Below are 23,314 nucleotides of genomic sequence, written 5' to 3' on the forward strand. Positions count from 1 at the left end.
TATATCAAATCGTTTTAAAGAAATATTTTTTTGGAAGGTGGTCCATCAAACCACTTTGAGCCTTTTTTTTTTCGCACATTAAAATCTATGACAGTGTTTACACATTAAATTTTTCCCTGGCCTTTATCGTTAGAATCAGAATCTGTAATTTGGGACAAATGCAAAAAAAAAAATGTTTGAGTATTGGTTTGTTTAAAATTTGGAGCTGGACTCGGCTTTTTCATATTTTAACCAGCCGATACTCATTTTTTGATGTATGTGAGATGCAGAAAAAAACAACTGGATTTGAATTGAAAATGCAGAATTTACAGCACATTTTAATTTGCAGGGTTTTTTTTTTTTACTGTACAGTAAATTCCTTATGTCCCAATAAGGAAAGATTTTTTTAAAAAAGTGGTTTTATAATTAGTAAGTAATTGACTGTGCCAGTTACCTGTTCAATTTATTTTTACTACAAATCCCTAAAATGTTTAAATATATTGTAAGTGATTTTATTTTTTTGTGTTTCTGCAAATACTGATAAATAATCAAAAGTCAGAAAGCTTTACAGCAACAAGATAAAGATGCAGTCCTTTTTCATTATGACGTTACAATCTCAAATCGAACTCATTGTGGTTATCAGGCTTGAGCTTCAGCTGCACACACATCGCCACACATCATTTCCACACAGAGGCTTGCCACTTCTGCATCTTTCCGCACATTTAACCGGGACATATCGAGCAGTTTGTGTTTATACGCAGAGCTGTAACAGCGCTTTCCAGCTTGCCCTTTTCCAAGATACAAGACAAGACAGCTGTGTGGTTAACACACCAGCATATGTTCATATTTCCACCAGCAGACCAAAATAAATAATCTCCCTGTTTGAAATGTTCCTCTAATACCCTATCTTGTATCTGGCAGGCCCATTTGTGCGGGTGGTCATCATTCTTCACTCTTTTGAAGTCCATTAGTTGCTCTGACAGCATCGCCGCTGGCTGAAAGCAGCAGATAACAGACCCAGGATTAGAGGAGCTCGCGCCTGAATGTGGCTGTTTCTGTGTGTACTCCTCTGTTTATACTCACGCAGCTTCTCAGCCCTGCTGTTTACTGTGCTTATGTATATAAATGACGAAATGGACTTTGAGTCCTGTCTCTGTATTTTGTGTGTGTGTGTGTGTGTGTGTGAGTTTGAATGCATTGATATTCATAGATGCAGGCGTGTTTTACACACGTATGGACTAAAATGGGATTTGAGATTAATGTTGTCTTAGAAAATGTTTTAAATACTGTTTTAAATAAAAATACCAGTAATGCAGCAGTATTTTATCAAGTTAGTCACATTTGAACATGTGCTTTTACTTTAAATGTTTTAATCTTAGACCAGCTTTTTTGTTAGTTATCAATGTGGAAAAAAACTGAATTATATGAAACTAACAGGTGCATCAAATGCGTAATTTGTGGTGATTTTTGTAGTATTAGGTTTTGAAATTGAAAATAGAAATTGAAACAGCATGTGGGTAGCACAGATGAGGTCTTTCTGTTGATACTTGGTAAAATAGTCCCCAGTATTACAGTGTTATAAATATGAAATGAGTTTAATTGTGACCCAGACTTTGATTTTATGTCAAAGAACAGCAGTCGCCCTTATGTCAGAATCCCTGCCCCCTTTGGTGTGTTTTATCGGTCTTTCATGAGATTTGTGGTCACGTGTGCCTAACCACCGTGTCACCAGGCCACACATTTATCCACTACAGCCGTGAGTGCCATGGTTGGTATCTCAGTGCAGCATCCTAGTTCTGCTCTGCTGTTTCTAGTCAACAGTAATAAATAAGCAGTGTGTTTGAGACGCAGCCACAGCAGGCCTCCTCTTCCAGCCTATCTAGCAGCTCCACTCGTGCGGGTGGTCATCATTTTTCAATCTTCTAAAGTCTTTTACTTGATCCGACAGAAGCGTCACTGCTGAAATAGGCAGATAAGAACGTCAGGATTTGCGGCACAGCAGCACGCAGTTGTGTTGGTTTGTGTGTTTAGGGAAAGATAGAGTGAGAGAGTGGGGTTGATTGTTTGTGTATCCTCACTTATCTCACTGTCGTGTGCGTGTTTTTCCTTTGACATTGTTGGGGTTCTTAGTGTAAATGTGTTCTCCTATTACCTCAGTTGTTCGTGTGCCCCCCTTTTTATCTGGGAAAAGTTTGCTGATCCATCAAATGGAGTGAACATTATAAGTCATGTCACTCGCAGCGTGTGGCAAAGAATCAAAATCCATGTCTAGACCGAGCGTCTTTTATTAAACTTCCTGGTGATCATGAAATGGAGAGACGAGCATCGCACATATGGAAATCAGACATGTTAATAGTTTGGTTTTGTTTTCTTTTGCATCATTTTTTTGCCCTTTTTAAAAGAGAAACATTATAACTATGTCCAAAAGTGATACATTCTAGCAAATTGGAAAAGTGGAAGAAAATGGATGGATGGCTAAATTGTATATACATTTAAATACTGTATGGGTTTCAAACGTAATATTCAGTACTGTGCAAAAGTCTCGAGTCAACCCTTAATTCTTTTTATAGTTTGCTTCTAATGAGCTGACCTTTTAAGGTGGTGTTGAGGCATCTTTTTCAGGCTGTTTTTTTTTTCCCCCACTCAATAAACGTTTTTTTGTTAGTTTGTTTGTTAAGCCACTTAAAAGTGACCTGTTAATCATTCGAGCATAAAACTAGACCCAGGATGAACCACTGTTGTATCTACACAGAACAGACAACCTGGCAGAGAACCGATTTTACATGTCTGTCACCAAAATGCAAAATTTGTTCCCATTTCTTTGGCTGATTTTATGAAAACTGTTAAAGACAACATTTAGACAGAGGAAATCAGGAGAGAGACCAACAGCTGTCTGATTCATTCAGGTGTCCGACTCCAATTAACTGAAATCCTCTGCAGTATTACGCTGTCTATTATTCTCCTGACATACAGCCTTCTGTTCATGGCCCAAACGTTTAGCTGCCGATTGTCAGCAAAGGGAACTTTTCAAATCTCTTAGCCCAAACCTTGTGTTCCTGCCCCAGAAGTGGTTAAAGACTTGTCATCTGAGGCCACTACTAGAAAGCCTTCTTGACATAACTTTTACTGATTTGGAATCTTGTGTTCTTTATTTAGAAAACACTTTTTTGATGAATTTGCTTCCCTTCAGCTCTCAGCCAACAAATGTTCAGGCATCGATCTTCTAATGGTGCGCTCACTTTAGATCTGCCTCATCGTGTTTAGGATACAATTGATCCAGTTTCTGCCGGGCCCTTTTACAAACACTCAGTCTAATCAGGATTTAAAGCTGACAAAGCCCCTCTTCACTCTTTCTGACACTTTCACTTAGTTGTGATTAGAGCTGGGCGATAGAACGATAACGATATGTATCGCGATATAACTTTTACTCGATAGAGAAATTAAGCTATCGTGATAGACCTCGCCGCTCTTGTCCTCTTTAAAAAAAAAAAAAAAAAAAAGGTCAGCCAATCCAAATTAAGTAGCGCAGAGCCGAACCAATCACAGCCGCAGCGTCACGTCGCGTGACTTGTTACGTACAGCACAAGTGCCAAGCCGCACGTGTGTTTGTTTGGGAAGCAGCCAGCGGGTAATGGAGCCAGCGCGTAATGGAGGAAATGAGTGTGCCGACTAGAAAAATCAACCGAGCGTGACCGAAGAGAAAACAGATGATGGTTCCAATGCCGGAGAGATTGTCGAACGGAAGAGCCATAGAAGTTCCGTAGTGTGAAGGTATTTCGGCTATTTCAAGTCTGACAAAAAACAGAGTAGCGTGCACTGTAAATTGTGCCGAAAGCAAGTCTGGAAATACAATAAACTGGTGCATGCGTCACACTGTGCGCCACGTTATTGTTTCGGTGAAATGAATTTCTACAATACTGTTAATTCTACTCTCTGCAGTGTTTAAATGCTTACATATACACACAGTTACTGTCCGTCCACACATACGACTTTTTCCCACCGAGGCTTCTAGACTTCTGATTGGCCAACATTTCTGCACGGTTAGGAATCTAGCGCCACCTGCTGCTTTGGCATGTTCATAGCAGCGTTTTCCTTCATTTCTGCCTTTATGTGTGGACGGATTATTTTTTAAAACGAAAACGGAAAATCTCCGTTTTCAAAAATACCCGTGTACGTGTGGACGTAGCCTCAGTCTCTGACTGGAAGCGCTAATTCGTCATTCGGCTTTTGTCAGACTAAAGTAACTGTTAAAACTGTTTGAAAAGCTCAGCTATACAACAAGGACAGATTGAGAATTTCCTTTTAGTTCTCAGTTTATTTGATATTGACAAAAGTTAGTCAGTTTTGTCTGTTCTTCTGTAAAACAAACTAAGATTTATTTTTAGAATTAATATTTTGTTTCTAAGTGGAATTGACGATTTAGTCTGTTTTGTTTGTTCTATTTTGAAACTTAAACGCTTTAGCGGCTGCCTTTTGTGTAGTTTGCAATATTTGCCTTTATTTATCTGAAAAAGTCTCATGTTCCTTAAGTACATCTACCCTGTTGAACTTATTATGAGAAATAAATATTTAAATAAAAACAAGCTGCTGATTATTTCACATTTTACTTGTGAGCAACGGCACATTTAAATCTTACAAATATAGTTATTTGGCTTATATCGTGATAGATATCGTTATCGACTGAAATGAAAAAAACATATCGTGATATGAAAAAATCTCATATCGCCCAGCTCTAGTTGTGATGCTGTAATTTCTCGTCAGGTTACTTGCTGAGCAAATTTCTGCTGCAGACTTTAGCGACGCATCATTTCAAACAGGTGAGCAGTGCAGTAAATATGAAATCCTTTGATTTACATCAACAATCCTCTGATAGATTGATTAAATCAAGCAATTGCATAATTGTTTTTACCTTTACACAAAGTGTTCAACATAGTTACTGCTGCTAATCTCCCAATGTGATGTCAGATTTAGGGATAATGGTCAATATAAAAGAATAAAAGTGATCAGTATTATTATTCTGAGATGTGACGCTTCTGTTACCTAGCCTCTCATCTCACATATTTCTAAGGGGCAAAAGTGTACAAACCTTTGGTTTCAATGTAAGTTGTAGCAAAAACTGCAGCTAGTGTTTCTGCTAATAAAATCCTCTGTACAGAACACCTTGAACTCTTTTCTTGAGGTGATGATTTTGAGTGGAATCTTCCAGAACATTAACTTTAGTCTTTTTTTTTACCTTTTTTGCATGACTCACTTTCTCTTAAGAGTCACCTCACAGATATGCGTCTCGCTGTTTTCCTTTAGAACTTGCTGATATAGTTAAAAAATTAACTGTTCCTTCCCCGATGACTAGCTGTTGTTGAAATCTCCCAATTCTTTGAATCTTTGGGCTGAAGGAAGGACAATACTCGGTGTATCAATGCTCAATCAACAATCATTTATTTCCATACAATTCAACAGTCAGAGCATTACAACGTCCGGACGGGAGAGATGCTACCAGAGGGTCAGGCACATGTCTCAAAATGGTGACGGGTTGCTCAGCTTTTTATAGTCTCTAGTGGCCCCCAGCTAGTCGTAAAAGCCAAAACATCACATTTTTTTCTCTGTTACAGCGCCTAAGTTATGACCTCGGCAGTTGTTTCTCTGCTTTCTGTAAGGTGGGGGTGTGGAATGTGGTCTATCTATCTCCCCTGTCTTTAGACACAGAGTCTCCTGCTTACAACCTTCTCTTCATGATTCAACAATTAAGCATGTCAAGAAAACAGTGTAACACATTCCCAGCAGATCAAGGATACAGAGTGATGCACATTTATCTAATGAACTAATATGTGAATATGTTCTGTTAACTCAAAAGTATAATGAGAACTAAACTACATACAGCTCACACACTCTATATTAAAGGGTATAATGTGATCTACAGCAGTATTCTAATTCAACTACTTTGATTACATATATAAGGTAACATATAATAACAGAATAATCTAATACTGTCCCTGCACGAATACAACACACAGGTTGAATCTGTTATACTTCTGTCGCCTCTGAGTTTTATAACATAGATAAGGTTCTTATGCTGCAATGAAGTGTTTTCTGTAACTCTAACGATTGTCGAATGAATCAAAAAGTTGTGTTTTGGTCAAAAAACCTTCTAACAGCCTCCTTGTGATTTTCACTGTCTTGTTGTTTCGTGTTATCCCAATGGTGGTCCCATGAGCATTGTACAGCTTGACTTTTACTTGCTCTTGGAGGGAGCAAGTCTTGCTTGTAGCTTAGTTTGGTACACTTTAGAGATGATTCCTGAACCTATAAAGATGCTTCTGTGTCCTGGTATACCCAGTGTGCCCAGGTCAGTTGTTGCTTAACCTTCAGATTGTTGTAGAAATGTTTTTGTAGCATCATGAGCAACATCAGCTCTTTTTCTGAAGCCAATGTAGCCTCGTTTCTTCAGGCAAAGAGTCTTTCTGAAATATATGTTGTGAAGACCAGATTTAAGAGATTGCTGTTCAACAAGTAAAGTACAGCTGATCATCATCCCACTAATTGAAAACAGCAGAAATAATTACATCTTATTATCGATTGCTCATCACTGAGGTTGACATTTTCCCAGTACATAAATTCTGTCAAATATTTCATTTTAATTTATCTAACAGGATTCTGTTTTTCTTTTAGCACATTGGGATGATCCGAATGTAGAAAATCTAAACGTTTCCTCCATCACTGAAACGTTGAATCTTGTGCTTCTGACAAATATAGACACAATTGTCTGTAGCATGCATTGGCACTGGCATCAGTACTGATGCTAGTCTATGTTAAGAGTTTTTTTTAATTGCTCACTCCTACCATCATCCACTTAACCTTGTTTCAAGGCTCTACATCAGCGTCTGCTTTTGATCCTGACACACATGCTGTAATTCTAGCAGCCTCCTGAGGTCATTGTCAATTAAAGATAAACATAAAGCTTTTGAACAGACAGGAACGTTCGTCACCACACATTATCTACATCTCTAATCTCAGTGTATTCAAGTTGATGACTATTCCACAGAATACATATCATAAAGCTTATGAGTGCACGTTGTGAAAGTTTTTCTAGAAGCAAGTTTAACCAACTATCTTGAAATATCCTTGGATCCTTATTTTGGGGGATTATTAAATATTATTTAACAAAATCTCAGTTTCAGTAGTTGCTGGAACATAAAACGTGTATGCATACGACTTAAAAAAACAAAACAAAAACAAGGATTGAAAAGACTTTTTCTTCTCCTGCAAGTTTTACTACTACTCCCACCTTTGCTGTGCAGAATTCCCGTGTACACTCGGTGCATGCTGTTTCTCTATGATGCGTCTCGTGTGGTGTGTGTGTGTGTGTGTAAGTATTGTCCACTTGGATACCTTTGTGCACGGCTTCAGTCCTTAACCCCGACCTTCAGAGCAGTGGAAGTCTTTATCCGGGACAAGTATGAGAGGAAAAAGTACTACAACAAAGAGGCTTCGGCCACAGCTCAAGTGAGTATCAACAACACTGTTTGTGTTTTACAGTTTGAGTGTATGTTATTGTTGTGGTTCCATGCAGCGCTGCCACAGTTGGAGGCGATTTCATGTAACCTCAGTGTGAGTGGTTGCTTGGTGGCTCTTTGATTGATGTGCTTAAGACAGAAAGCAACATAAATGTAAAATGACGGCTTTTCTGTCCCTTGAGCTTTGCTTTTTTTATTGGGAAACCTACCTTTTTCCCCTCTTTAATAAGAAAAAAAAAAAAAAGCTTTAACAGTAGCAAACACTGCATGCCAAAGTTTTCTTTAATCATGAAATAGGATTTTTTTTTTCCATCCCTTTCCTTTTCCTGAGAAACCAATGATTTCTGAAAGGCTGAAACCTGCAACAAATAGTGTTTGGCAGCTGCCGTGTTTAAAGTTAAAATGTATTACTCATCATGTTTGGCATCTTTTCCTCGCACAAGACTTGTGAATGCCTTCCAGTAGGAACTTTTCATGCCAGAACCTCAGTTTCTTTCAGTGCACTTATCTTTCACTCAGCCTGAAAAATTAGTTGGGTTTTTTTTTGTTTTTTTTAACTGCCACTGACCTTTTGTGCACTTTAATCTGTTGTAAAAAGGATGTTTGCTAAGCAAAAAATCTTTTTCAACCCAAACAATAGTCTTGCTGGATCCAATACAAAGAGTTGCTGAACACAGTTGGAGAATAACCTTTCAAAAACACTGTTATCTTCTCATACAGGTCTTTATCAGTAAGTAGATAACTGTGTTTATGTGTGTGTGTGTGTGTGTGTGTGTGTGTCGGTGTCACGACTGAAGCTCTGTGTGGGTGAAGGGAGAAAAAGGACATGATGGTGTAGGTGTGTTTGTGGGCGGATGAGTGCACATATCCTTGTCTTGTTTCCACAGAGATATCAGAGGTGCGTGCATCTCTGCATGTTTCAGTGAGTGGGCTGTTTCTGTACTGTGAGTTACTCCGTGAAGGGCGGTGTGAAACTCCACAGAAATTGGTGTGATGCAGTCAGACTGTGTGTCTGTGTTCACATATGTATCACCTTGTATACTCCCTAAAAAAGGACAAAAAAAGGAGAGAACTGGCAGTTGTTATTATCCATAAACAACAACAGCACAAAATGTCTACATGCTTTCTGCAAAGTTACGAATTGTTAGGCTAACTTGTAACTAGCCATCTTTAGCAATTTAGCAACAGAAATAATCTCATAATTTTTGGACAGATTTGAATTAGCTAGTTAACGCTAGCTTACATGTCATGGTTTAGTGAAACACTAAAATTGGACTTTTCTTAACATCAATGCTTTTCATAGGCTCATGTTTGATGTTAGAATCTGACCAAAGTTGGATTTTAAGCAGAAATACCTGCCAAATTGTCAAAGTGTGCTAGAGTTTATTTTAAAGTTTCAAATGGTGGTGTCATAATGTATTACCTTTGATATACTGTATTTAACACACTGGGTAACTTTCATCACTCTGGGTAAAAGGCTATCCTCCTCCTGATGTATTTTGGTACTGAAGTAAGTATAATCTCAAATAACTTTAATTTCACTGGCTATTCAAAACAGCCCTAGAGCATGATGCTACCACTACCATGCTCGACAGTGGATATAGTGTTCTTAGGTTTGAAAACACACAATGAGTTGTATGTTTGTTTGAACTGATGATTTTGGAATCTGCAGTTGCTCAAAGAGACCCTCACACCTTGTGTAAATCTACAATTCTCCTTCGTAGATTCTCACTGAGTTCCTTGGAGTTTGCCATTGTTCTGAGTATTGGTCGGTTAAATTAGTGCTGTCAAACAAATCCTGTCTATGTCGGCAAAGAGAAATGCCCATTTGTTGTCAGTTACAATTACTAACAAGAAGCTAATAATCAGTTTCCTTGTCAAGTTAAAGACATTGTAGAACCCTCAGCACCACTTATTCAAAGATCTAAGTCAGTGTATGTTTTTATTTGACCTTTGTGGATTAGAGAAAATCCAGTTCAAACTGTACAATCAATCTGCACTGAAAAAGAAATCATCAACAGCTCCATGACAATTTGTGCTGGTAAGTGTATGCATGTAAACTTTGGACCACAACTGAATACTGTATATCATCTATATTCAATACTGATGCTCATTTGGGTAACGCAAAGACATTAGATACTTTTCAAACTTCAGCAACTTCCACCAGCGTGCTATGTATGAGGTGTTTGTGTCGATATTCTGTGTTTGGTTGTCTTCAGCGGTGTTGCTTTGCATTATGGCCAAATATCTACACTTTAGTCTCGTCTGTCTAAAGGATTATCGGGTTGTAAACAAACCAAATGAGTATACGTTTTTTTTTTTTTTTTATAGGTTTGGCTTGGAGTTGTGCGGGAAGAGTGTTGAAAGAATTTGGTCCAAGTGTTGTATCACTTCTGAAGGTTTCCTGCACTATTCTCACACTGGCACAGACATTACGTGCACTTTGTAGTAGAGAGCTCAGAAGGTTAAACTACCTGATCCAATGAACGACTTTAAAACTTTAGATCAGATTAAATCTGACATTTGCTGGTTCACATGCAGCGCTGTCAGGGAATGTCTAGAAAAATTCAGGCGTGCTGAGCCTATGTGATGAAAGCTTCCCAGCTGAGGCCGCTGAACTATTACTGCGTGAGCTTTTTTGTTAAATTTTTAAGCCAATAGGTGAGAGGTGTAAAACAATGAAAGATGGAATATTAGACTAATAGATGCAGTCTGTCAAGGAAGTAAACTACCTAACTGAAGAACTACCATGTGGTTTTTGGATAAGCTCCATTTTTAAGGATCTGAATGATTTTTTGCAACAAAATAGTTTCTTTATTACATCAGCTAATTCATTTTTTTGTTCTACAACTCCTTTAAGGTAGATTTACATGATTCACATTTTTGAGTAATCCTTTTTTAACTTATGCCGGGCCTTGATACCTTCAGTTTAGAGTGCCCCCTTACTGATTTCCCATTTTTGTGTTTACATGTGTTATTTTTGTCTAATATTTACATTTGTTTGACAATCTGAAGCATTTAAGTCAGTCAAACATACAAAAATGGGAAATCAAGAAGGGGGCGAATGCTTTTTCACACCACTGTATCTATTAAACGTGCTTTTTTTAGCTCCTTTCCTGCCTCCTTTTAAGCCAACTTTCTTTTGATTGACTGCCTGTTTGAACAGCAGATGGGCGGGGCTTCTGAGCTCATAGTCAGAGCTGTGCGCCTGACATGACCATATTAGTTAAATCATTGACAGTAGACAAAGTCTGTGAAACTGTTAACTCTGAGCTTTGCCTCACAGGCAGTACTTGCAGATATGCTCACCTCTTTATTTAAAATTGAGTCCTGTCTGAAACAAAATAGATAAAAACAGAGAATCTGATGCGACAATTGTGGTGGACTGTGTGGAATTCAGAAGGATGCAATCTTTGCTGCAACAGCATCACATCCATCACCTGCACCTCCAGCATGCTGTTTAAAATACATAGATAAATAAAAACAATAATAATAATACAGTGTGATGATGCAACTGCAGTGACAGAATGACACAAAATGTTTCTGGGTGCTGTGTGTCCAATCCATAAATCAAACCAGTGGATGCCTTAAAGTCATTCCAATACACGAGCACACATGTGCATACGCCAACTGTAGCTCAGGGTTACTGTAGCCCGCCCTCTCCTCTTCGTTCTCCATCTGCGCGAAACTGTTTAAAGTGATAATGAGTTGTTTTTAATAATTAATTTGCATATAAAAGCCAAGCCGTCTGCGTGGGTGGCAGAAACAGATCCTAGATCACAGTCTGGCTGCTGGCAATGCTTCAGAGAAAGCCAGAGACAACACAGAGTGTGTGAGAGAGGCAAGAGGCGAGTGGGACAAAGGGGGGAAAAATGCATAAACTGAGAAACAGAAGCGAATGAGGGAAACTTAGACATTGCAATGGAATAAATATGCACCAGAGGAAGCCTGCTGTGAACAAGCCAGTGTGAATTAAAGCACTGCTTGGTTTTTATATTTCAGAGTGTTTCCTTTGTGCTGAAACTTTTTGTTGTTCATTTTGTCTGCCTGCTGTCAGATTGAAGCCTCGCTAGTTTGAGTGAAGAGCGTTTTTGTAACGATTGAAATTGCTTTGTGTCATTTCTGTAATGTTATTATTACATCACAGTAATGACTCGAGGGCTTTGTATTTACAGATAAACACACTGTGAAGACGAAGGTTGCTTTACTTTGACAAATGTAAGGCTCATGTTGGCAGACATGAGGATGAGCAGCTGATGCTGTTCCACTTGTTTATGTGCCTTCTATCAGGCAAGGGACAAACTCAGGCTCAATACAGAACAAGCCAGCCATGATTTTTGTTTATTTTTTTTGTATATTAAAGGAGGTTGCTGTCCTGTTTCCAGATATGTAAGCATATAAGCTATGCTGCCGCAGAAGGAGGAGGCTTTCCCCAGGCAGCCCTTCCAAACAAGCCGTTCCTGATTGTACTGTCATGAACTTTTAACATTTAACATGCTGACTGAATCAGAGACGTGGCTCTTGAGTTTTTTGCAATTTGTCTGAGAATGTATGATCTGACCTTGGGGTGAATTGTCTGGGAAGATTGTGGCATTGTGTTGACACATACCTGGATATTGCAGACCAGCAAAGTGCCAGATTTTCTGCTTTTATTGAGGTGGTCACACTTGTTCCTGATCATCTATTCATGTTACATGCAGTTCGCTTATACTTATATTGGCTTATACTGCACACACATACACTGTGTGCACAATTATTAAAGTTGTATTTTTGAGCATTAATTTCATTATGGATCAAGGACAGTCAGTCCAAAATGTTAATGAACCTAAACCTGAATGTTTAAGAATGTAAAAGTGAATTATGCAATTAATTTTAAAAATGAACATTTTCCCATCTCACTAGTTTGTTTGCAAATGTTAAAGTGAGAATAATAAAACAACTCTCAGCCTCCCAGACACTGTTCAGAGAGGTGTACTGTTTCCCTACACTGTAAATCTCCCGTTTAAGCAAGGCCCACAGGTTCTCACGGGTTTAGGCCTCCTTCCTGACCTTTGGCCATGTCATTATCTTTTCATGCTGAAGGCGTTTACCTGCTACCCATGTACTGGAGTACTTCGATGCATGCGATGGAGCATTGTACTGCATAAAAATCATGGTCTTCTTAAAAGATGCAGACTTTTTCCTGTACTACTGCTTGTAGAAAGTGTCTTCTAAAAACTGGCAGTAGGTTTTGGAGTTGATTTTCGAGCCATCTTCACCCTGAAAAGGTCCAACCAGCTCATCTTTAATAATACCACCTCCACCTTGCTGGTGTCCGAGTCGAAGTGGAGCTCTGTGTCCATTATTGATGCAGCCACAGGCCCATCCATCTGGTCCATCAAGAGTCACTCTCATCTCATCAGTCTATAAAACCTTTGAAAAATCTGTCTTCAAATATTTCTTGGCCCAGTCTTCAGGTTTCGACTTGTGTGTTTTAACTGTTTACTCAGTGGAATCTGGTGGCTTTGAGACCAAGAAAGTGACTTCAGTAGTTGTCATAAAGGGCTGTCTGGTGTGTGTTTTTGCTGACCCTATCCACAGCTTTAGCTCTAACCTTCCTGTTAGCAGCGTGCTGTGGCTCTGTCCTTCACATTAAGTTGTGAGCAGTCCAGTTGTAGCTTAATGCTTAATAGTTATTTATTTGTAACATCTCAAGTGGAGAAAATTCTGACTTGTGAACTTGGAAGGTGGTCTGTTCTTCCAGGAGGCTAAAGGAATAGTAAGTGGTAGTAAGTGACTTGACTTTACAGAACTTTACAAACATGTTTGACTTCAAAAGTACAAAAACCTTTGTCCTTGAGTTCAATATTAAAGTCTCCTGTTTGAACAACTGCGTTTCCATATTTGAAGCCAGATCTTCTGTTAGCAAGAGATGTGATACAACAGCTTCTTACCATTTCTGAAAGTCTGAGAGGGGGGAAAAAGAGATTGTGTAATGTCAAACAGCCTTGTTGATGCTTGCAAATCCTACTGCTTGAAGTTCTGTTTTTTTTTTTAAACTTCTTTAGAAAGCCAGTAAAAAGAGAACTTGATAGAGTGCAGTGGTCTTTTGTCATCTCTGAATGCATGCATGCTTTTCCCCCTGCCTGAGTAGCATGCTCTCATTGTTCTGCTGTGAGTAAATTAGTTGGATTGTGTTTGTGTATAAACCACAAATGATTTCAGTGTTACTGGAATCAACAATCCATCAAAGTGCATCTTGCAAACCCTCGGTGATGAGCCCAGTGATTGGCCTAAAAATGTCACAAGAGAGCAGCGCGGTCGCCTTGGAGGAAGGCTGCTGATTTTTAACCTTATTTGCCTGTGTTAGTCATGAGTGTCCTCCCCGCAGTGTCCACAGTACTTACCAATGTTGTACATGTTCTAGCAGCTAGCTGTGGCAACCTAGTTAACTTCTGCCATGCTCTGACATGTTATTTTCTGACGTCAGTGAGCAGATGAGCTACGGGGAAGGTTAGACAGAGGTCGCTTTAAGTTTGTTTTTTTTGGTTCAGGAGAACAACACAGATTTCTCATTTTGTGAAAAGGATGGGTTGACAATTACATTTGATTGCGGCTTACATTGCAGCTACTTGTTGTGCAATTTAAATACAGTAAGTCACTTTTACCTTTTCATTTAGCCAGCATACAGTAGACATTAAATCCACCTGAGGCAGAGATTGACCCGCTATTAAGGGTTTGCTATAGATGTGGCTGTTAGTAACATCAGAAATATGTAGAAGGTGACATTCAAAGTAGTCCCAAGGGTCCCAGTGGTCATAGCAGCAGTAGGAACTGCAACCCCCAAACAGGAAGAGTGGCTCCAGCATGACATCTGGAGTCTGTGTCCGGTAGCGTAGAGCAGAACTAATATGGGAATTTTTTTAAATGACAGTTTTTTTCCTATTTATGTTTGTCACACTTTATTGTTTCAGATGATCAAGGAGTTGTAAATATTAGACAAAGATAACACACATAAACACAAAATGCAGTTTCTAAATGAATGTTTATTATTAAGGTGGACAAATCCAAACCTACATGGCCCTGTATTTTATTTCGGCATTAAACTATGGTTATGGTAGTGTGATGGTCTGGGGCTGTTTTGCTGCCTTAGCACCTGGGAGACCTGCTGTGGTGAATGGAGCCATAATTTCTGCTGTCTATCAAAACATCCTGAAGGGAGAATGTCAGTCCGAATGTCAATTTAGAAACTGCATTTTGTGTCTGAAGCATTTAATTGAAATCAGGAAGGGGACAAACACTTTTTCACAAAACTGTAGATACTTTTTATTTGGTGATTTAAAACCAAATATCTCCGTCCATCCATCAATCCATGTATCTTCCACTTATCTGGGGCCAGGTTGCAGGGGCAGCAGCCTGAGCAGTTGGGTCCTGTGTTGGGTCTGCCCTGGGGCCTCATCCCAGTAGGACATAACCAGAGCACCTCACCTAGGAAAGATCCTAGTCAGATACCTGCTCCACCTTAACTGGCTTCTTTAGCGTGGAGTGGCAGCAGTTCTTCTCTGAGCCCCTCTCGAAAGACTGAATTATTCACTCAGTCTCTAAGGGAGACGCCACAAACCTGGCTTTAGAATCTAATATTCCAGTATATTGGTCCAGTAGACTTGGATCAGCTGGTTGTTGTGTTTTGTGACATTCCAAGCATGTGCGTTGCCAGCAGGCAAGTTGCAAAAGGACCTGGTGGACAGACTATGCAACATCAACACTCATAACATGGCTGAAGGATGTTTCTCATGTTTCTTCTTTACTTTTTACATTTTTATTTATCAGTATTTCTAAATGCAGACAGTTATATATTGAGAAATGGCTAATATCAGCCAACAATACTGGACTGCAGGTAGCTCTGTTGAGCTCCATATGATACTGCATAAACTCAGTTTCCTCAGATTTTGTTGTCACAACTCTTTTCTGTTTATTTCATGTTAACATGATTTAATTGAACAAAAATCGTGTCATTCTTGAATCTTGAAAAATTGCACCACACTCAGAAACTATTTTTGCTACTGGATTAATTGTCGACTGTCAGACTTTCAAATTCTCACACTGAAAATGCTACATACAGATGAATAAAATCAACTTTCTGTAATTTAGTTCTTTTAGTTCCAAAGTGGGAGTTTTCTCACTGTAAAGACTTGAGTTCATTTTTGACTGTGTGCTCTGTGTTCTTGAACTTCGCCTGAATTGTTCCGTTTTTGGTAGTATTTCCACTATTTATTTTCTACAAAAATAGTTTATAGGTCTACTGTATAGAATTTAGGGGAGTGTCGTGGTCAAAATTGAATATAATATTTTAATATATTAGTGATTACATCCACTAATTAAATTACTTAAAAACAGGTCACTCCCTTACAGCTTTCTAGCCTTTTCTCTGTTGTCCAACCTCAGTAACCCCTACCAAAAATAGTTTTCTAGTTGGTATTCAGTTGGTTGCCGTTTCAGAATCAGAATCAGAATACTTTATTGATCCCTGGGGGAAATTATTATTTTTTTGTTACAGTGCTCCATTATAAACCAACATTAACAAGACAGACAATACGCCAAGTACGCGATCTTACTTCTAGGTGCTTGGTTCTTTAAATACTAATTAGCAAAATTAACAGGATGGTGAACCTGTGTAACTTTATTCAGTATTACATCAGGTTTCAATATGATATAGGGATGCAATGATGGTTGCATTCTCCAAGCCATGATCCAAAGAAATTACTGTCTATTTATTCAAATCATGGAAATTAAAAAAAGAAAAAACCCACATCAGCTCTTATCATCAGCAGTACCAAGCTAGCAGTGTTAGCCTTGAAAGCTGGGTATCTGCTGATTTATTTATTTATTTTTTCTTCATGTGTTTCATCACATGATTTAATGAGCCTAACTGCTCCAAGAACCTGCAAAGTCTCTGCTCATGAAAGCATGATTCAGTTCATGGTTATAAATAATCATCCTGATATTTGCCTGCTTGATGTTAGCCAGGTTCAAGATCGTCTGTGAATCTATGAACCAGACTGTAGTTTCAAGACATTTATCATCTCAACCTTTTAAACCCACAGTCTGGTTCAAGACACCGTTCTCAGACCAGTTAAATACTGAAGCTTGTCACTTGCATTACTTCAGCTCTTTTTGCTGAGAGAAAACACAATTCAATGCAACACTTTAAAAACACTTGAGGACCCTAATGGTGAGCTGAGTCTCGTGTTATGCTTCTTGAATGTGTGTGACAGATAATTGCAGCACTTAAAAAAACAGCATGTACACTCAAGCCACTAAATGGCTCAGTATTATCGACCGTTGCAAAGATTTGCCAAGCACTTCAAAAGTGAACAGTTAGTAACACTCTCGTTCATATGATTTGATGTCCACAACTTTTGTCTAGTCTGAAAGCTGTTATCTCTTTGAGCTAGAACACCTGTTTATTCTCAGTGCACTGGTTATTATAAGGCAAAGTCTCTAAAATGAGAGAAAGAAAATCCCAACTGAGTTCATGCTGAACTCTGAGCAAGTATTTGGTGACTGGGGGGAGGAAAAACTCAAGCTCAGAAGTTTCTTTCAGGTTAGTTTCAGAATATTGACAAAAATGCAGAAAAAACACATCCCTATACCTCATTTTTGAAGCTAGGTGAAGAAGAGAGGTGACCATCAGTGAGCAGCAGTATGGCTTCGTGCAGGGAAGATTACTCTAGGTGATGTTTGCTTTGAGAGATGGAGAAGGTCAGAAGGAGTGTTACTGTTTTCCTCGTTCTTCTTTGATCCTTTGCTCATACTGAGGCTGCTGGTTATCCACTTTATCTTTGTTACTGTGTTTAAAATTTCCATATTCATCTGTGTGATTGTGGTGGTGATTTAAGTTTCTTATGTTTGTTGGTACTAACCCCCTATTAGTTTACTTTGATGAACCTGGTCTGCGGTGAGAGGTTTCTACGTTAGTGACACTTGTGAGTGTGCACGCAACTGTTTTCCTGAATAATTGTGTGTGTTGCTCATGCGTGAAACGGACCGGCTCATTACTGGACATATGTGAGACTCACTGCCCGTTCACTTGTCAGGGCCAAGAGGGGGCCTGGCCCATCAATCAGTGCATCTCTAACCACAACACATAGCTCAAGGTCACTTAACAGACTGCTTTGTGAGAACACCGTGGAAGTGGATTAGAGCTCAAACAGCTAACACTATCCCTCGGCCTCCATAATTCTTGTTTTATTAGTCTCTGTGTAACTGTTCCACTTCTCTGCGGTAAGTGTTCTCTGTAAGAGTACAAATGAAGCTGTTAAAGGTCTGGCCAGCAGACAAATTTCAGTAAAGATGTTAAGCATTTTTCTCTCTCACTATCAGCACTCACCACACTAGAGAGCCAGACACTTCCATCGCTAAGTCCTAATATCTATTCAACCTCTGTTCATCCTCTTTCACCCAGTGCGTACTAGTCTTGTTATCTATCCTTTTTATATCCCCCCTCGCCCTCCCCTCCCTCTGCATCCCTTTAGCCTCACCCTCTTACCCTCCAGCCTCCTTTCTCTTTATCTTCATCATCAGTCCACCTGTGGCTGTTTAGTATTGACATCTCCAGCAGCATCAAAGTCAGAAGATGAGGAAGTTTTGAGAGAAATGTATAAAAAACAGCCTTAAAAGACATCAACAGAATGAGTTAGGGGGGTAGAAAATGCTCTGAATTCACATCTCAGCTGCGCTGCTTTCACCACCACAGGCAACAAGAGCAGTAGAAGGGGGAGGGAGGAGAACAGTTCTCTGTTCTGGCCTCAGAAAGACATACTGTAGTCAGCGTTACTTTCCACCCTGAGGTGGTTTAGGGAGCGGAGGAGGGGAGGATGGCACTGAGAAAGGAAGGAAGGTGGGTTGATGTTAGTGATGCAGTGTAACATCTTTTCTTGAAATGTATTTTTCCCAGGGAGTTAAATGCTAAAGAGTGTTTTGGCGTGCATCACTTTAGCCTCATTTTAGCTTCCAACAAAACAAACCGTGTTGTGTGCAGGAGCTTAACAACAGTGTGCTGCTGGAACTTTGTAGCTTGGTTTGAGACAACAGGACTGACACCCACAGCTTTCTTTTCTTTCTTTCTGTTTTTTAAAAACTTGCTACTACGATTGAACCATGGAAGGTTTGTCTGATCATCAAGGTAGGATCACTTGAGCTCGGACCAAGAATTGGATTCAGGTCAGCTGTTCCTGGTAGCGTGAGTCAATTCACTCGCTTAATTAACAAAAATGGACAATTATAAATATACATTCAGCCAACCATCATTTTATAGTTCCACCTGTGATCCAGTACACTCCCAGGCATTGTGAGACATATAATCCCACAAGTTCTGGATCTTATTCTGTGCCTTCTCCCTGCTGGATGCGCCTAGAAAATTTCCAAAGGAAGGCCTCGAGCTTGCATGCAATCACATGCCCAAACCACCTTAACGGTCTCCTTTTGATGCAAAGAAACAGCTGCTCTACTCTGAACTCCACTGACACATACAAACTCTTCTTTCTGTTTGAATTCAGGTACACACTTTGCTATTTTGGATTCTCCAAGACAAAAAGAATAAAATATAAAAAAGAGTTGCGACATTATCTCTTTTTTTTCTTCCTTCATATCTTTGGTGCTTCATCTCACAGTGAGACAAGTTTCAAGCTGTCCTCGTAACAACAGGAATAAAATTCTGACAGTATCTCGATGTCTGTCAATGTGACTGCTACAGTCCTAATCAATTAATAGGAATGCAACAGATGGAAGCATTGTGTAAAACAAATTGAAGGTTGGTTGAAGTAACAGAAAGCTCAGTGTTTAGTTGGAAACATCACAAATTGTTTGGATGTGAATGCAAACTGTAAATTACAATCCAAACCTCCACCACAGCAGTCGGCCCACCTTTAATCCGCATGATCACAAGGTACTATTTTTACTTTGTAACAACAAATATGCACAGATGCCTGTGAAAATACAAAAATATGTAATAGTTGTAGTAGGATTCACATCTGAACCACCTGCAGCATCACATGGCATGCAGGATATTAAAAAAAGCAATGCAGTTATTTATACATGTGGAAAAGCAGCAGTATTTGGTTGAATAGTTTATTATTTATCCTGAAATGAGACGATTCATAATTATCCACAGAATCCCCAATGTAATGTTTATGAAAAAAAAGCTCTATATTCTTCTGGGGTCTCCAGAAATACATGTCCAAAATTTACTCTTTGTTTTTTTTGCAATTTTGAAATGAAGTGGCCACATCCTTGTTTTTTGAATTCTGGTCATTTTCTATCAGTGCGTCTGAAAGGCCTGCTGATTTAAATGGTTAAGAAAGTTAGTCTTTAAGATATAGTAATGTGTGATAGGAAAATGAGACGTACAAACATCCATGTGTCTGTGAAGGTTCTCAGTCATCCAGGTCATCGGAGTCTTTCTTGGAAAGAAAAGAGTCTGGACTTCTTTAAGTTTCTTGAAGACATTTCACCTCTCACCTGAGAAGCTTCTTTAGTTCTAAGAGCAACTGGTGGAGAGTCCCCCAAGAGAGTCATGAACCCCCTATTGATCCTTTACCTAATCACACGAGCCAAGGTGTGAAAACGGGTGTGGGTTTGGACAGAGAAGACAGATGGTTTGAAAGAGGAGTGAAAGAAGCCATCTATGTCCACTGTGAACAACCATCTTTGAACAGAGGCGGTGGCTTACGACACCCTCTGCCATCTATAATCCAGTTTTGAGATCCCTTCCCAGACACCTTAATGCCCACTCACCTCCTGGGCCATTTGACCTTAGGAAATCACATGATAGGGTGAGGCTAGGTGATTAGGTAGAGGATCAATACAGGGTCCATGACCCTCTTTGGGGACACTCCCTTAGGGCTTAAAATCTTTGACTCTCCACTAGTTGCTCTTAAAACTGAAGAAGCTTTTCGGGTGAGAAGTGAAACGTCTTCAAGAAACCTAAAGAAGTCCAGACGCTTTTTTCTCCCAAGCTCCTTAGACTACAAACATCCATGGAAGTTCAGTTTAGAAGTTCAGTTCTAACGATTTTGAAAGTCAATATTTTGTATGGCTTCCTTTTATTCTTCAGCACAGCCTGAACTCTGTGAGGCAGCTTCAGGAATAGCTCTCCAGGCTTTATGAAGAGCATTCAAAGCTTTTTTCGGATGCTGCTTTTTGTTCTGCATCAAGATGATATTACAATGCTTCAGTAATGTTGAGGGGGTTGTATCTTGCTAACATTAAGGAGTTAAAATTTAGACCCAGGAGTTCTCTAATTTTCCTGCAGTATGTGTGAATTGTAGTTTTATCACGAGAGCATGATTAAAGTAATTTCAGACCCTAACATTTCTCGCTTTTTATGGTTTTCATTTATACTGGTCCTGGGCAAAATCTTGTTAAACATTTCCCTGTTGCTCCACGCAGCTCAGGCGGTGCACTGTGTCATTTTCACCCACGTAACAGACTGCAAAAGAAATGTATATATTTTTAGTGCTTTTATGACCTCATTACTTTTGCTGCTTTTAGGAATAATTACTCTGTTCAGCTGTTGTGTGGAGAGGCAGTAAGTGGAGACGATGTGCAAATCTTGAGGGAGGTAGCTGGAGCCGTGGCGCATGTAGAAAGGCAGCAAACAGACAGATGGCAAAAAATAAACAAGGAACAGATAAAGACAAAGGCAAGGTAGCATCACAACTGTTTACTTAAATCTGCTAACTGACATGTCTCATTACAGCCAGGAAGGTTTTAGACTGTTATGTGATGAAGTGGCTGATGGGATTGGATTGGTATGAATTTTGAAGACGGACTGAAAATGGCAGTAATTACTGTAGAAATTGTGTTTTCATTCCTTGGTGTTGGGCTGCCTTTCGCGATAGATTTTCTTTGCAGAATGCAAACGTGTAAAATCAACAAAATATAAGGTTTGAATTCTGTGCCAAAAACACGAAATCTGTAATATATTATGCATGCAGATGTTTGCAGCGATGGAAATGAACCTTTGTGGACCATATTCTTTTCAAATTTCCCTGCTAACAGCTATCTGTTATTTGATTGATCGTGCAGCCTTACAGCTCATATACTGTATGTCAGCAGAAGTCGGGTCAACACAGTATTGGGCACATGGTCATCATGTTATGCCCGATCGCTGTAAATAAGAAGAAAACTTAATGCAGCTCAAACTCCCTCTAAATTTGTGCTTGTTAAATGTTATGTTAAATTACCATGACTAAATAAGAATTAGTCAGATCTAAAGTCATTTATTTGGAAATGATTTAATCGATATTTTAAATCAGTGAGTAGAAAGCACTGATCTATGTCAGGTGAAATCACCAAATATTTCACTCATCTCTTTGAGGAAAAAGCATACAGAGAAAATAGGTTTTCATTTCCTGCCAAGGGCTGAAGAATGAGACTATTTCATGAATTTATTGCTCCTGAAAAAGTCTGGTATCTGTGGCAGTCCTTGGGGGATGTCTGCTACTAGACAATACAAACAACCTTTCAACTTCTCCACAATTGTAATGTCAGAGGAGGATGTGGCTACTGTCATGCTGCCTGATAGCTGATTCCTATTCTATGAAACGATGTGATGGACAGAAAAACAACTATTTACTGTAGCTGGTTGGCTGCAGAGTTCAATGCAAACCCAGCTGTCGGTCTGTCTCGAAGGTCAACGGCAGGTTAATAGAGGTCGTCCCTACACTCAGTAACTGTGGGTTTGTGTGTGATGTGAGTCTCTATTTAGAGACTATTCATCCTGTGCAGCTGCGGGGCTGAATATAACCTTGGTTTGCTGCATCTCCTGAAGCAAAGACTACTCTGCTGTAGTGGAGAAAATCCTTCGTTCCCTCTAATTAAGTCACTCCTGTCTCTGCTTCACTCTCCTCCCCCTCCGTCTCGCTCTCTCTCCATACTGTGCCCTCCTTGTTCTTCTCGTCTCTCTTGATTTTTTTCTGTTCCCCCTTCTCCTCGTCTTCATGTCTAACCCTCTGTCTGAAATTCTGTCTTTCAGCCGAAGTCGTCTGAAGCGACTCCTCCCACCACTTTGCCGTCCTCGCAGACTGACAAGAGCAGACAGGAGGTGCACATCTCCTCTTTCACCCTTTGGTGTGGTGGTGCCTTGCTGTGCTTGTGTTCTGGTGCCGTGTAGTCTTCCAGATTTATGTCTGAGTCCCGTGTTAGTGTCATGTTGAGACAAGTGAGACAAGCTTCTTTAATTCTCTTTCTGATCATTGGCCAACCAGCTGGGTCCAGTCCTGGATCTTTCCATCCTGCCCTCAGAAGATTCAGCCTTAGATTTCAGATGTGTTTTGTTTTTTTGGAGTATGGGAGAGTCCTCGATCACACTAGGTGCTTCTTCATCCAGTTGCCTCTGTGTGTACTGTGCATCTGGAAAGTATGTTGTTGATTATGTAATTTTACAGCCTTATCCTAAAATGGATTAAATTCATTCTACACACAATACAAACACAATGACGAATTGAAAACATTTGTTTGGAATATTTGCAAATTTATAAAAAATACCCCCCCCCCCCCCCCCCCCCCCCACACACACACACACACACACACACACACACACACACACACACACACACACAAATATAACATGTACATATATAGTCACAGCCTTTGCTCAGCACTTAATTGAAGCATCTTTGGCAACATTTGGAGCCTTGGAGTCTTTTTGAGTACGATGCTGTAAGCTTGGCACACATATTTTTGGGCAGTTTCCCATTCTTCTGTGCAGAACCTCTAAGCAACATCTGATTGGATGGGGAGCATTGGTGCCTGGCCATTTTCAGATCTTTGCAGAGATGTTT

At 39.5% G+C, this 23,314-nt stretch overlaps 1 protein-coding gene across 4 annotated transcripts in view; it reads left to right on the plus strand.

The window, feature by feature from the left end:
* The window catches only part of LOC101483689 (stromal membrane-associated protein 1), a 145,483-nt gene that overhangs the window by 26,388 nt on the left and 95,781 nt on the right, over positions 1–23,314 (plus strand). For 2 of the 4 annotated variants that reach the window (XM_024804617.2, XM_024804618.2), the window contains exons 4-5: positions 7,404–7,479; positions 22,507–22,575. In XM_024804617.2, coding sequence (XP_024660385.1) covers positions 7,404–7,479; positions 22,507–22,575 — 145 coding nt within the window. The remainder of the gene's footprint in view (positions 1–7,403; positions 7,480–22,506; positions 22,576–23,314) is intronic. The other 2 variants (XM_024804619.2, XM_024804621.2) reach the window with 1 other exon arrangement.

Source organism: Maylandia zebra, linkage group LG13 (genome assembly GCF_041146795.1).
Source record: "Maylandia zebra isolate NMK-2024a linkage group LG13, Mzebra_GT3a, whole genome shotgun sequence".
Lineage (NCBI taxonomy): Eukaryota > Metazoa > Chordata > Actinopteri > Cichliformes > Cichlidae > Maylandia > Maylandia zebra.